The 14,869-nt window shown below is 52.5% G+C and overlaps 3 protein-coding genes across 3 annotated transcripts; 2 read left to right on the forward strand and 1 right to left on the reverse strand.

Annotated features, from left to right (window-relative positions):
- Window positions 1-1,115: 1,115 nt before the first annotated feature.
- On the reverse strand, window positions 1,116-3,604 carry B0H65DRAFT_229682 (amidase signature domain-containing protein). Its single transcript, XM_062822160.1, has 3 exons — window positions 3,256-3,604; window positions 3,096-3,173; window positions 1,116-3,039 (listed from the first exon to the last, which is right to left on the reverse strand). The coding sequence occupies exons 1-3, from the start codon at window positions 3,309-3,311 to the stop codon at window positions 1,311-1,313; spliced, it is 1,863 nt and encodes a 620-aa protein (XP_062680562.1). The 5' UTR covers window positions 3,312-3,604; the 3' UTR covers window positions 1,116-1,310.
- A 1,551-nt stretch (window positions 3,605-5,155) lies between these two features.
- On the forward strand, window positions 5,156-6,781 carry B0H65DRAFT_229688 (uncharacterized protein). The gene is made up of 2 exons (XM_062822161.1): window positions 5,156-5,413; window positions 5,518-6,781. Exons 1-2 carry the CDS (start codon window positions 5,303-5,305, stop codon window positions 6,685-6,687), a joined length of 1,281 nt encoding a protein of 426 aa, XP_062680563.1. The 5' UTR covers window positions 5,156-5,302; the 3' UTR covers window positions 6,688-6,781.
- An 843-nt stretch (window positions 6,782-7,624) lies between these two features.
- On the forward strand, window positions 7,625-11,660 carry B0H65DRAFT_229724 (patched family-domain-containing protein). The gene is made up of 2 exons (XM_062822162.1): window positions 7,625-8,019; window positions 8,076-11,660. The coding sequence occupies exons 1-2, from the start codon at window positions 7,750-7,752 to the stop codon at window positions 11,643-11,645; spliced, it is 3,840 nt and encodes a 1,279-aa protein (XP_062680564.1). The 5' UTR covers window positions 7,625-7,749; the 3' UTR covers window positions 11,646-11,660.
- Window positions 11,661-14,869: the final 3,209 nt, after the last annotated feature.

Below are 14,869 nucleotides of genomic sequence, written 5' to 3' on the forward strand. Positions count from 1 at the left end.
TTGGTCTAGGCTTGGCCAAACGGGACGGTGAGATTGCTCGCTAGGAACGGAGTTTTTACGCTCGTAGAGATGGATTCATCTGGCATGGATCGGAAGTCGGGTATGTAGATGTAGTTGAGGGTGATTTACGACTGTTGACCTGGTTCTTCATGTGAGACTTGAGAAGTTTCTAAGAGAATCTGTAAGCATCAAACGGCGTTTACTACAACTCAACTTACCAGAGTTCCTGATGCTGAGCTCTCCTCGCGGTAAGACAGATTGAGCGACCTGTATCACCACAGACTAAACCTCGACTGCATCTCCTCCATTTTCATCGCGCTGGCGACCCGCCCAGAGGGCACAAGCGCATAAAGATTGCCCTCCATCGTCCGCAGCCCGATCTTCAATCTTGTTGGGCAGTGCCTGATGGTTGATGGGTTAGTTGCAGGTGAGCACCTTACTTCCATGGAGTAGGTGGCCGGGGACGAATCCTTTGCCGGCGCTTCGTCTCAAAACAAGCCACCCCGTTGCCAAGGCGAAGACGATCTCCCCCAATGCAGTTTTTAGCGTGTTTACTTGCTATTTTCGAGGGAAGCTCACCATATACTCTACTGCCTTCTCTATTCTCGCTGCGTAGAGGTAGTACGGCGTGAGAATTCGGTTTAATAGGATAGCGCTTTGCAGCTGGCGCATCTCGGTCGTCGGCAAACACAGACGGGTCGGTACGAAATGTAAGAAGTTTTGTACATTAACCAACTTTGGTGCTTGGAGATATTATGTGTTGCAGAACTCGACTAGAATTTCCCGACGTGTGACGACATGAACGAGACGGATACAGCTCGTGACACTCTCGACGTGCGTAGAGTGGAGAGACAACTTGGTGTGACAATGATTACCTACTGCTCGCTCTTTCCCATTGCTCCCGGTCTCTATTGCTCCTTCTGGTTTTATACCCTCCAACCGCCAGTCTGGGGAAGGAGCGACGTAGGCTTCGCAAAGAAGTTTAACTGTGAATTAGGTCATAGTGGTTTGAGGTGGATGTTTATGAGTGGTGATGCGAAGTCGGTGACCAGGTACCTCATGCACAAGATGTCGAGCTTAGAGAACTCAACATCGATAGCCGATACACTTGAGCGTTGTGCCTTTGTGAATAAAATTGGATGATCTGCTAGCTTCGCTATTTCACGTCGTTGCTTGTGGATTTCGGTGATACTACACCACATTCCGCGACTCTCTCCCACCCTCTAACCGTAACTCTGCTCACCAAAACGGATATCACCCCCAACCTCAACCTCAACCCATGACCAGTCAACACAACCCCATCTCTCCCTCTACCCACGCTGCGCAACCTCCTCCTTCGCCTTCTTCACCACATCCACCCAAATCGGCGGCCGTCTCCTCCTATCAGCGCCCGCCTCCTCACAAACCGCACCAAACTGCAACAACTGCTCCTCCGCGCACCACTCGCCCATAGCCATCAATCCCACCGGAACCTCTCCCCGTCCCTGAACATCCATATCGTTCACCAACCCAGACTCCGGGCCGACAAACCCAGCGGGCACCGAAATACTCGGCAGTCCACAGAAATTCGCCAACCAAACATACTCCATGCTCTGCAGCGTTCTATCCCCATCATTCACGCCCCACTTCAGCTCGCTCTTGCTTTTGATCGGTAACCCCTCGCAGCTGGTTGTGGGAGTGACGATCAGCATCCCCGGGTACTGCTGCCACAGCCAGGAGAGGTGCTGCATCAGCACGCGGCGCAGCTTCATGGCTAGCATGTAATCGGAGGCCGGGGTGACGGTGCCAAGGGCGATGAGGATGCGGTTGCCGTACGTCAGGTTGCTGGTTTCCGGGAGGAGGGTGGCAGCGTCGGTGAGGACGGTGATGGCGTGCGCAATTTGCCCTTCGGGAAGGAAGGGGATGTCAATTTCCACGGCGGTATAGCCGTGGTCGGAGCACAGGCGTCTGATCATGGTGTTGCAGAGGGTTTGGATGGCGGGCGTGGCGCGGGCGAACCAGGCGGAGGGAATGCCGAGGACTTTGGGGGAACCATTGTTGGAAGGGGCGGTTAAGCTGAGGCGCTTCAAAGGTGGGAAAGGGGAAGAGGGGTGAGGCTTGCAGATGACTTGGAAGACGGTGGCGAGGGACTTGATGTCCGCGGCAATGGGACCGAGACAGGCGCATGTCAGGCAGTGGTTTTGACCGGGCTTGAAAGAGAGACGGCCGTGGGTGGGCTTGAGACCGTAGACGCCGCATAGACTAGAGGGAATGCGAATGCTGCCGCCGCCGTCGCTGCCGAGACCGATGGGGATGAGACCGGCGCTGACGGCGTAGCCGGTACCAGAAGAGCTGCCGCCTGTGTAGTAGTTGGGGTTGTGAGGGTTTCTGGGAGTGCCGTGGACCGGGTTGTTGCCGGTGGTGTCGAGACCAAACTCGTGCATGGAGAGCTTACCAAGGATGATGGCGCCGGACTCTTGCAGCTTGCGTACACACCAGGTAGTGATGGAATCTTCTTCGTGGATGGTGCCCGTGTAGATGTTTTTCGAACCAAGGTTGGTTTCGTAGCCGTCAATGTCATACTCGTCCTTGACACCGGTAGGAACGCCATCGAGGGGACCGAGAGAACGTCCTTCCTTGTACCGCTGCGTCGAAGCCCTTGCCGCAGCCAGAACTTTCTCAACCTTGCTGTCAAACCATGCTGAAGAATACTCGGTAGGATTCTCGACATCGCGGCGAATCAGAGGAAGCAGAGCTTGCGCGACATCCAAGGGAGTGAGTGCGCCCGAGAGGTAGAGTTTCCGGTAGTCCTCCACTGAGTAGTAGTTTGCCTGGGGATACTTGTGCCGAAGGTCGTCTCGCTTGGCCGCCTCAGTTTCCGGAATTTCGTCATCCTGAATGTCATCCTTAACTTCGTCGGTAGTCTCAGAATCCGGATAGGGTACGATTTGAGGCTCAAACCATGGTTCGTAATCCTCGATAAAAGGGCGAATCTTGCGTAGATCGCCGAAGCCAGCGTTGTGCCATATTATCTCCCTGACAAAGCGAAGATATTCCAAACTGGTGACCTGTGTTAGCTCATTATTCAAAACAACCTCTCCATTGGAAAAACTCACATCAAGGCAGCGGCGCAAATGAACCAGCCGCGAATGGGCGGATTGGACTTTCTCTCCACAACATATGGAACATCCGGACTATTCGATACCAGTTAGCACGTCTGTCTACTTTTCTGCGACGCTGAAAGCGAAGATGGCAGCATTGAAAAGCTGAGCTTACCCTCTCAAAGGGTCTGGATAGTTCAACAGTCTTTTGGACTGTGACACCGAACCCATTGTTTGTGAGATGATGCAAGGACCATGCAAAAGGTGAAAAGTTTAAGTCGTGAGTGCTTGATGCTGCAAGGCAAGATAATACTGCAGCAGAGAATGCGTATGCATACAAAGATATGCCTTGTTTACGTGCTGCCGTGCATGCGGTTCGGTGTCGATACGATAAGGTCTGTTCCGTGTTTCCTTTCAGATGTTCCAAATTCAGGCAACGAGATGCCTTGCTGTTGATGAAAAGTGAACGTTTGGGTAAGAACGACGGTGTTCTTTTGGTTCTTTCGGTTTGGTGCTGATAGCGAGCGGCGTGGTGACTGGTGACTGGCACCAGAAGAGAAAGAACGAAGGACACGTAGGGCGTGGGTGAGTTCAGCGGCAAGTCAAGAGACACCGCGAGTCACGTTTGGTGTTTGAGAAGAGACAAAGCGTGAGGCTGTGTACTTGTGTGTGTGTGTGTGCAGAGAATGTGCGTGTGAACAAATGCGACTCGAACAGGACGGGATTCTTATAAAGGCCGTTATCAGTCCTAAAATCTTGTTTCTCTTTCAAGTAAGTTTGTTAGTCTCGCCGGTAACCTGATCTTTCACCGTCCCTGCATGTTTCATCCCGAGGCTTATGGCAAACTGACATCTGCCATGACATCCGCTATTTTTCGGTATCTGGTATCAGGCATTTTGAGGATCCCCATGTTGACTCAAGCATTTGACATGTCTAGGGTCTGTCATTGGTGCCACCATCATCATCCGCAAAGCAAGCGATGTTGCTAACAAGTGGCGATGGCGCCTTGTGAAAATGGATGATGCTGTGGAATGACGACCGGGAGCGGTCAAAGTCGGATTAAGCTAGTGGGCTGTGCCCTTCCGGACTTTTCGCCGGCCTTCTTGTTCCTGACTCGGGTTCCCGAACGACACCGTTGATCGTGTCATCCGAAGTTTGTATGTATCTGTTGTTGTTTTGCATCATCAATGACAGATGGCAGCTGAGCCGTGATGCATGCATCATTCAAAGCGAGCCGACCCGCCCATCCACGTCTTATTGCTCAGATGTCATTTGAGACTCATGTCGCTGTCAACGACACTCGAGACCTCAGAACCTGTCGTCCACTATTCGAGACTAATTAACCTCTGGACATGGCCCCAAGGACTGGTTCTGATAGATAGAGCTACAGTACAGCCCCATTCAAGTCCTCGCTACAATGGTAGATCGGCCCATGGACAAGGTTGGTCGGTCGATGGTTAGGCCACCAGCGTGCTTGAGGCGCCCATCAAGATGAAGACCGTCGTCGTTGTAAACTCAATGTGTCGTTCGCTTGCCCGACGATGGGATGAACCATGGCCCAGCGAATTTCAGCAATGACTGTCCTGCTTGTAGTACGCGACTCTGCAAATGCCGATTCTCTCGTCCCAAGTCAAATAGCATGAACCGAATCGATGCTGGATCAATGTTGGGAAGTCAGAGTCTGCGAGAGGCCCCTGTTCTTCAGCACTTCAGCATCACAAGACGGAAAGCGGAAAATGACCCCGCAGCAGTCACGAGGCGGGGTCTCAAAGCTGTTAGTACAAGATAGGATCGAAGCGTGTTCTTCTACTGCTGGCTAACAGCGCCTTAACAGAACTGTGGTCCCCCTTCACCTGCCATCGGGTTGCTCATTGCCCCGGCCCTTCCCCTGGCTTATCGGGGCCGGTTGCTGGGTCACCCTAGCTAAGGTGCCCCTGCCCCCACTGATTCACAGCAAGCGACAAGCCCAGCCCAGCGAAACTCGGGAAAGCGCAGGAAGCAAACGCTTTCCTTGGTCGATTTTGACGTTGGCTCATCCTCGGGTTGAATTTGGGCACCTCCAGTCAACAACTCTCTCTTCGACATCGGGTCTACCTACATACGATGAACAGCGAATTCCAGCCGTCTCGTTTCTCTTATTCACCTCATGTTTATGACAAAGAGCGAAGCCAGCTGTATTCTACGTGCATCCTTTAAGCGACAACTATAGCCTTCCATCTGGGATGGGGGGAAGGAAAAAGAAAAGCCATGTGAAGCCATCAGGCTCAACCTCACAGGAGGGAAAGGCTCGGACCGAGTCTGTTGATCCGGCCGTCCTTCAAGAACAATTATTTGTAGGTTGAAGCTGGATTGGAGCCCACAACACACCTCATATCATCATGATACCCCGGAGTCAGTCTCAGAGTCAAGTGTTTAACCGTGGATTATCCAACTGCAGGAGGAGTTTCGAGATCTGGATCAGTCACTCATTCTCGCTATTACTATGGAGCGAAACATCCAAACGGATTATGACGACATCAGGGACATTCTTAAAACACTGGCGCAGACTGCTTCATGTGAGGCCTCGACGTCGTTTGACCCCTCCGGACTGGGCATGACCGTCGAGGGAGTGAACGGTGATGATCCCGATCACAGCATCATGTCCGAGTCTTTGGCTACGGAAAATGCCACGACAATATCCGACTCTATCATCTCCACCGACTCCTCCTCGTCCGAGGACCTCAAATTTTGCGACGCATCAGACCTGAACGAGCTCGATAAGATCGAGCGACTTCGTCTGGTGTTTCCCAACTTCAAGGAGCACACCCTCAAGTTTGTCCTTAAACAGAGCAGAGGCGACCTTGACACGGCCTTTGACGAACTCCTAACCCGGCAGCACCTCCATGAGACTGACCAGCTGCCCAAGGGACTGGACGGCTTTTACGAGCCCCAAGGCAGTACATCAACCCGCAGAGGCAAGAATAAGTCCAAGGACCAAGGCAGCAAAGGAAAGGCCAAACTTGCGCTGAACTACGCAGTCGTATTGCCGACAGTGGACAACGAGGAATTGGAAGGGGCTAAGGGCCCCATTCGACCCTCGGCATCAACACAGCGCGGCGGCATGTCAAGTACACAGGCGGTTACCACCTCCTATGATAGGGCGTCCAACCTTCCCGGTTTACCAAGCCCAGACACCGAGTACGGAGTCTCCAACCTCTACGCCCAGGCTTCAGCCCTTGCTCGAAAGGGACCACTAGGCCGACAAGGCGCCATCGTTTACACGGAGCGCGCCCGGGAAGAGGCCCGTGCCGCTGCCGAAAGGATATCGTGGGCATCCGAGCAACTAGTCAACCAGAAGAGCACGTACTGCAGTATCGATCTACACGGCGTCACCGTCCTTGACGGGGTTCGGATCGCCAAGGAGCGAGTTTGGCGGTGGTGGAACAATCTGGGCGAGCACCGCCATTTCAAGGCCAAGATGGAGGGATTCACAGTGGTTACGGGTGTTGGCCGTCATAGTTCCGGTGGCGTCTCGCGTCTTCGACAAGCCGTTGGACTTGCCTTGAAGAACGACGGTTGGAAAGTCGAGACGTTGACCGGCCAGTTCTACGTTACCGGGAGGGTCTGATTGGTTGTGCTATGGAAACGAAGAACAGTGTTTTGCATATCTTGTTGATGGGTCATTTTGGGTCATACAGTACGTCTGCTCGAAGGATACCCTGTGTTAGACAGTCGATGGTCGACATCAGGAGCTACGGAGTTGGAGCGTGTATTGTTTTGGCTACTTGGTGCTTTGGCGGGTTGTCGAATATGCGCTAGGATGTATTGATGATCAAGTAGCGATGATAGCGGATGTATGCTTTGAAGCATATTTCACAATTGCTGTTGTCATACACTCCTTTCTCAACAACTCTACGCCTTGTCCGTGGTAATGGTGATGGTAGCAGGGTGGTTAGGCAGGACTATGTTAACCCGAACCCTGAGGTTCAAGTCTCAAGGTCCAAAGAACCTCTGCCACCTGCTCGCACCTGCCGTTTCCAGCTGTTGACCAGATCTTGGCAGGGATTCACAGCTGTGAACTTGTCCGCGTGATCGATCCTCAGGAACAGCATCGGCGTCGCGGCCTCGACCAGGTCTTGTCTCGCCAGTGCTCCTCCCGCCTCTTGCCCCAGTCCGAAACAGCCAATCAGATCAACAGGGCTGTCTTAGCTGCTTGATGACGCATGCAACAGCCAAACGGAGGCCACGAACAACGGGCACAGCAGCACTGGCAGGCATCAACTGAAGGGAAGGATCAGAGCGCGTGCGCGGGAGCTTCCAGTGTCTCACCAAGTTCCAGTTTCCATTTCCAGTTCCGGTTTCCCATCTCCAGCTCCCATTATCAATAATTCATCGCCGTTCCGGATTCTGGTCCACTATTCCATTATCGCCTGGACCTAGTCCTCTATCCACTGGACATCAGTGACCCTTTCACAATCGACGGTCAACAACAAGTTGAACAGTGAATCCGAGGACCGTACATATTGTCGATCTGACGACGACTGTTGGTATCATACCATACGCAACCTGATACATACTGCATCACACTCTTTGGAAGAAGCGGGAACTTCCAATTCGCATCCAAGCCGCCGAGCGGCATCGGCAACGTCAACAACACCGAAGACGTCCTGCCTTTGATCGATCCGCCATCATGACAAAGTTATCCACGCTTGTCGCGGCCAGCGGCTGGCTCCTATCATCGGGTCTGGGAAGTGTCACAGCCGAGATATATACGCCAAAGCACGAAGCTGGACGATGCGCCATCAGAGGCCACTGCGGATCCAAGAGTCTCTTTGGAAGCCAGTTGCCCTGTGTTGACAATGGCTTGGCTGAAGAACCAGACGACTATCTCCGTCAACAGCTGGTTGATCTTTGTGGCCCTAAATGGAATACAGGGCCAGTGTGCTGTCTGCCTGAACAGGTAAACACTCTTTTCGAATCAACTAAGCAAGATGCCGATACTGACACTTACTACAGGTTGACTCTCTAAAGTCCTCCCTGTCGACGGCGAACCAAATAATATCGTCTTGCCCGGCATGCAAAGACAACTTCTTCAACATGTTTTGCACATTTACATGCTCTCCCGACCAGTCGCTGTTCATCAATGTCACCAAGACGATTGAAAAGAAGGGAAAGACACTAGTGACCGAGTTGGACCAGTTGGTTTCCGACGAGTATGGAACCGGCTTCTACAACAGCTGCAAGGACGTCAAGTTTGGCCCTACAAACTCGCGAGCCATGGACCTGATAGGCGGAGGTGCCAAGAACTACACCCAGTTGCTCAAGTTCCTCGGTCAGGAACGCTTTGGCGGCTCGCCTTTCCAGATCAACTTCCCCGTCGAATACTCTGAACCCGACACGAAGCCGCTGCCCATGAAGCCCAAGAACTGCAACGACGAGGACCCGAACTTCCGTTGTGCCTGTGTCGACTGCCCCGAGATCTGCCCCACGCTCCCGGAGGTCGAAAAGGCTGGTTCTTGCCATGTGGGCGCCCTGCCGTGCCTGTCATTTGCTTCCATCTTGACTTACAGCGTCATCTTGTTCACGTCTATTGCTGCTGTAGTCGGCCACATTGCCTGGAAGAGACACGCTAAGCGCAGGAGTGAGCGGCTCCGACTTCTCACCGATGCGGCGCCCAGCGACGATGAGGACGAGGGAGACTTGACCCAGAATGGGGCCATGATTGACCGCCCCCAAAAGACCTACATCATCAACACATGGTGTGATTCTGCTTTCAGCAAGTTGGGATATCTTGCGGCTACGTTCCCGGCCATCACCATTGTTACCAGCATTCTGATTGCTAGCATCCTCAGTATTGGCTGGTTCCACTTCGAGCTTGAGAAGAACCCGGCTCGTTTGTGGGTAAGCCCAACTTCGCCGGCGGCCGAGGAGAAAGCCTTCTTTGACTCTCATTTTGGCGCTTTTTACCGCGCTGAGAAGGTTTTCCTGGTAAACGATACCAACCCCTCCGGCCCTGGACCCGTCTTGAGCCATGATACTCTCCTCTGGTGGATGGATGTCGAGAAGAGCGTTGCGGCGCTCAAGGGTGCCAATTATGGAAGCAGTTTCCAGGACCTATGCCTTAAGCCTACTGGAGATGCCTGCGTCGTTCAGTCAGTCGCTGCTTACTTCCAAGATGATCCCGACTCTGTTGACCCAGAGGGCTGGAAGAGTACTTTGAGGACTTGTGCCGCGTCCCCGGTCGAGTGCCGCCCTGCTTATGGACAGCCTCTTGATCCTAGCATGATTCTTGGCGGATACCCTGAGGATGGTGATGTTGCGGAAGCTTCTGCTATGACCGTTACCTGGGTGTTGATCAACCCTCCTGAGGACTCTCCCGAAGTTGACCGTGCTATGGACTGGGAGGTGGCGCTGAAGAACCGACTACTGGAGCTGCAAGACGAGGCCAAAGAGCGCGGTCTCCGCCTTTCCTTCTCCACCGAAATCAGTCTTGAGGAAGAACTCAACAAGTCCACCAACACCGATGCCAAGATCATTGTCATCAGCTACATCATCATGTTCTTGTACGCTTCGCTCGCTCTTGGTTCCACTACCTTGTCCTTCAAGGACTTGCTTCGCAACCCGGCCGTCTCGCTCGTTGAATCCAAGTTTACACTTGGTGTCGTGGGCATCGTCATCGTTCTTATGTCCATCACTGCTTCGATTGGTCTCTTCTCCTGGGCTGGTCTGCGGGCTACCTTGATCATCGTCGATGTCATCCCGTTCATCGTCCTTGCCGTTGGCGTGGACAACATCTTCCTGATCGTTCACGAGTTTGAGCGTGTCAACATTAGCCACCCTGATGATATGGTTGAGGCACGGATTTCCAGGGCCTTGGGCCGGATGGGTCCTTCGATTCTCTTCTCAGCCTTGACCGAGACGGCATCCTTTGCGCTCGGTGCCTTTGTCGGCATGCCGGCCGTGAGGAACTTCGCCATCTATGCCGCTGGAGCTGTCTTTATCAACGCAATTCTTCAGGTGACCATGTTTGTCTCGGTTCTGACGCTGAACCAGATCCGTGTTGAAGATTCTCGTGCGGACTGCTTCCCTTGCATTCAAATCAAGTCGGCTAGAGTCCATCTGGCCAACAATGGTGCGGGTCAGGCCCCGGTCTACCTCGAGGCTCCTGAGGAGAGTTATCTTCAGCAGTTCATTCGCAAGACCTACGCTCCTCGGCTGTTGGGAAAGAAGACGAAGGCTGTCATTGTCATGATCTTCCTGGGCGTGTTCGCTGCTGGTGTCGCTTTGATTCCCGAGGTTAAACTGGGTCTGGACCAGCGAGTTGCCATTCCGGATGATTCGTACCTGATCCCTTACTTCAACGACCTTTACGAGTACCTCAATACTGGTCCGCCGATCTATTTCGTCACCAGGGAATTCAACGCTACTGATCGGACGCAGCAACAGAAGGTCTGCGCCCGTTATACCACCTGTGAGCAGATGTCGCTTCCGAACATTCTGGAACAGGAGAGGAAGCGGACTGAGGTCTCTTACATCTCGACGCCCACTGCCAGCTGGATTGACGATTTCTTCCAGTGGCTCAACCCTGAGAATGAGAGGTGCTGCATGGAGCGTCGGAGACCCTGCTTTGCGAACCGCACCCCGGCGTGGAATATCACTCTTTCTGGCATGCCCGAGGGTGACGAGTTCGTCTACTACTTGAAGAAGTTTCTTACTGCGCCAACAAGCGAAGATTGTCCCTTGGGCGGACAGGCTTCGTATGGCTCTGCTGTTTTGGTCGACTCGGAAAGGGACACCATTCCGGCCAGTCACTTCCGCACAAGCCACATCCCCCTCCGCAGCCAAGAGGACTTTATCAACGCTTACGCCTCTGCCCGGCGTATCGCCAACGAGATCAGCGCCGAGACAGGACTGGACGTCTTCCCCTACAGCGTCTTCTATGTCTTCTTCGACCAGTACGCCACCATCGTCTCGCTCACCGGCGCCCTCCTCGGCTCCGCCGTCGGCATCATCTTCATCGTCGCCTCCGTCCTGCTTGGTTCCCTGATCACCGCAGCGGTGGTAACCCTAACCGTCGTCATGGCCATCGTCGACATCATTGGCGCCATGGCCGTCATGGGCGTCTCCCTCAACGCCGTCTCGCTCGTCAACCTCATCATCTGCGTCGGCATCGCCGTCGAGTTCTGCGCCCACATTGCCCGCGCCTTCATGTTCCCCTCTCGCACATTCATGGAGCGCGCCAAGAACCGCTTCCGAGGCCGCGATGCTCGTGCATGGACTGCCCTCTGCAATGTCGGCGGCAGTGTGTTCTCAGGCATCACGGTCACCAAGCTGCTCGGCGTCTTTGTGCTCGGTTTTACCCGCAGCAAGATCTTTGAGATTTATTATTTCAGAATCTGGGTCGCTTTGGTCCTCTTTGCTGCTACGCACGCGCTTGTTTTCCTGCCTGTGGCGCTGTCGCTGGTCGGAGGCGAGGGGTATGTTGATCCTGAGAGCGATGGTGGGTTGGAAGAGGATTTGGCGAGTAGACGGTATAGGGCTTTGGTGCCGGATGCTGATTCGGATTCGGAGGATGAGGAATATTAGAGTGATCCTACCAGACCTCCTAGAGGTGCTTTAAGCGAGGGAAATAATGATGGACCTATCGATGGACCTATCACCACGTCTAGAGGTGCTTTGCGCGAGGGAACTGCCACTGATGAACCTGTCAATGTTGAGCTCTTTGGGGTGGGGATCATGGCTGCTATTGCGCAGAGATGGGGTGTTTGATGAATTTGAAAGGACGTATGGTATTTGGTGTTTATGATGATGAAGTTTAGAACATGGAATGGAAGGAAAGGGTGTATCACATATGGAACTGAAGGAACAGCGAAAGGCTTTGAAGGAGCGGGGATTATGGATTTGTTTGCAGGTTTCCTTTTTGTTTTCAACTTGGTATTCGCTTTTTCTTTTGCAAGGAACCGGAGTAGTGAGAATGATTTCATGATTTTGCATGATAAAGCGTTCATACGGTCGGGTCAGTACATGTGTCTTTGGGCTACAGAGGGTATCACGGTGAGCATGAATTGGAAACATAATATGCGATGGAAATATATCCATGAATTATAGTTTTTCTTTGTTCTTTTGACTATTCGCGCATTGCTTTCTGAAATCATACGCTGTTAACAGGCATTGACGACGCCTTCTTCTAGAATGTGTACCTTATAGAGAGACTTCCTTCGAGGAATAATTTGGGGATCATTTTTCAAACTGAAGTCGTCTACTTTGCTTTGCGGGATGGTAACGAGGTGGGTCAGTTTATGGTTTTGCCCGGGAAGGGACCACCATCATGGCGTTTCATTTACATAGACTCCCATGGAAAGCAGGTGTCAGGTTAGTTGCTTAGCAATTGGAGCGCAGAAAACGCGGGGACTGGACAGGATCTGATAGCGCAATAACGTGCCTTGGTTATTTTCTGTACGCCTCAGCCCACCAAGATCTTCCTCTTGCTTCCTGTGGCAGTCGTGCCCAACCTTGCTCCAAAGTGCTGTATCTTCTTCCTGACAAGAAATCAAATAAGCCAATCCCCCAGGGCATGCTTCGCCTTGTCTACTTTTACTTAATTCTCTTGCTCGTTCGAAGCAATCGCTTTCACAATCACCACTGCCGAACGTCTATCATCCAGCCAAGAATCGATTTTGCAGATCCGGAAACACAAACACATCTGCCGAAAGGCGACCTGAGTCCTTCTGACAGGGCCCTTGACCAAGCTTCTTTCGCCGCTTACAAGCACACCACAGGAATCACAAGGGAACCCGGAAAATGCATGAAGGAAAAGGTAACTTGAGCCTGGCAGCTGCTCGCAAGGCGGGATGGAAACACTTCCCGAATCCCGAGAACGTGGCGACGGGGTGTTGTTGTCTGAGGTGATGGACTAAAGCGACGTAGCTGTAAGTTTGAGGTCCATCGTTCATCCGACTTGCTAAATGGTGAGAAATCAACTGGATGTCGGGAAAGCTCATTCTCTTTGCTTCATTGAATCTTCAACTTTGAATCACTGACGCCACCTACAGGTATGCTCCTAGATTGATACTTGAAGATGTGACACTCGGCGCAGAATAGAAGCCGTTCCGAGGAGGTTGATTCCTGGAGAATCTATTTCCGTCACCACAATCAGACCCCACCTCCACTTCCCGACTTATACGGAACAGTTGCCGTTCCTTGAGCGGCTAAAGGCAAGTGCATGGGAAGCAGATCATGAGGGACGTTCAAAATGGAGTCTGCCGAGCGCTCCGGATTCACCGCCGCTAAGACGATCCCTTATTACCGAGGCAACCTTTAACACTGCCAGCTAACTGCCTTTAAGCCACCGAAAACCGCTTACGTCTTTGTACAGGACAGTTCCGGGAACACGATGGCTGAAAGCGTGCATCCGGCTCACGTATCTTGGTAGGATCTTGCCAATCTTCGCAAACTGTCGCGGTCGGCGATTGGATATGACATCTGCCGATGAATGTTGGCTCGCATGTGCCCCTCCCCCCTCCCTAGGCGTTGGCGTAACCCCCCACCACCACCAACGGCAGTGCTGTTTGGTGGTGCCTGTGGTGGTAGTGGCCACAACGTAGGGGTTTGTTCATTGTGTTGCTCTCATCGCGGGATACCAGGCAAGCATCGCAAAGGGACGTCTTACACCTTCGGCCTTACCAACGAGACACATCTCAGACTACTATTCAACACCCAATATCCCAATATCATATCGGCTATGGAGGGTGGCAATCCACGATCAACCTTACATGGCATACCGCATCTCCAAACTGGAGGGTGATGGGAAACGGGGATGGCACGATACGGATACTCACACTTCCTTTCCAACTGCGGAAAAGGGGAGGCTGTATACATCCACCAGCCCTGTGGCCTCCATCTCCATCACGTCTGTAATCATGGGTGAGTACTTGACTATACACTCTCCACGAAGCCGGTTAACCAATACCGTGTAATTCAGGGGTGAACTTGATACGCCCTGGACTCCTACCTGGCCCTCTTGACACTCTTCCTTGGAGAGCCCGATATATCGTATACACGGCAAATAAAGTTCTTACACTCTTTACACATAGAGCTAATGAGTATTTGCTTTTGTCATACCAGTTATTATCAAAACTGTGAACCTAGTGGCTCGCCTCACAACAGCTCGTTTGTGTCTGCACAGTTCGGTTGTTTGTTCAAGTTCATATCTACCCGTGCTGTGTGTGGGATGGCTCGCTTGTTGGGAGGCGAGATAAGTAGGAAGTCCCTACACAACATGATGATGTAATAGTAGGACCACCGAGCCGTCAGCCTAGACTTCTCCGCCTTGCTTGTTGACACATCAAGTCTATCCCAGGATTACCGGGCGTCGGGAGATGCACGGGGGGAACTGTCGGGGTAGATTGGTATGGTTGGGAGATCAGCCTCGGAATCCTATGACGGTACCTACCTACCCCAGTTTGTCTTCTTCTAGGATGTGGGGATCGTCTTGTGTCTCTCAACCCATGACCCGTTTAAGAGCCGCTTATCCCCTCCACTTGGGTTCTTGGTCAACTAGCAGTCACATATAAGCTCGTCCGACACAGGTTGGCTGTAGTTCTCTCTTGTTACTTGTTTATCCTACTTGATATCCTCTTTGTTTCCGTTTCCTTAATCCTCAACTTTCCGGATATCTGGTTTCAACAACCACAAGACGGTCATATTACCAGTGTTTGGCCATAGAGAAAGCAAGATACAGGTCGACGCCTCAGGGCACCACTACTTCCGCCTTCCCCTCACGATAACATAATTCCGTATTCTATTCAACC

The sequence above is a fragment of the Neurospora tetraspora genome, assembly GCF_033439725.1.
Source record: "Neurospora tetraspora strain CBS 560.94 chromosome Unknown B0H65scaffold_5, whole genome shotgun sequence".
Classification (NCBI taxonomy): Eukaryota; Fungi; Ascomycota; class Sordariomycetes; order Sordariales; family Sordariaceae; genus Neurospora; species Neurospora tetraspora.

Excerpts from the sequence above, each read along its gene's own strand:
- B0H65DRAFT_229724 (XM_062822162.1), top strand. The coding sequence starts at position 7,750 with ATGACAAAGTTATCCACGCTTGTCGCGGCCAGCGGCTGGCTCCTATCA. Across the intron at positions 8,020-8,075 it reads TGTGCTGTCTGCCTGAACAG|GTTGACTCTCTAAAGTCCTC; the intron begins GTAAACACTCTT and ends CACTTACTACAG.
- B0H65DRAFT_229688 (XM_062822161.1), top strand. The coding sequence starts at position 5,303 with ATGGGGGGAAGGAAAAAGAAAAGCCATGTGAAGCCATCAGGCTCAACC. Across the intron at positions 5,414-5,517 it reads TCCTTCAAGAACAATTATTT|GAGGAGTTTCGAGATCTGGA; the intron begins GTAGGTTGAAGC and ends ATCCAACTGCAG.
- B0H65DRAFT_229682 (XM_062822160.1), bottom strand. The coding sequence starts at position 3,311 with ATGGGTTCGGTGTCACAGTCCAAAAGACTGTTGAACTATCCAGACCCT. Across the intron at positions 3,174-3,255 it reads TATCCAGACCCTTTGAGAGG|TCCGGATGTTCCATATGTTG; the intron begins GTAAGCTCAGCT and ends GGTATCGAATAG. Across the intron at positions 3,040-3,095 it reads ATTTGCGCCGCTGCCTTGAT|TTTGGAATATCTTCGCTTTG; the intron begins GTGAGTTTTTCC and ends ACAGGTCACCAG.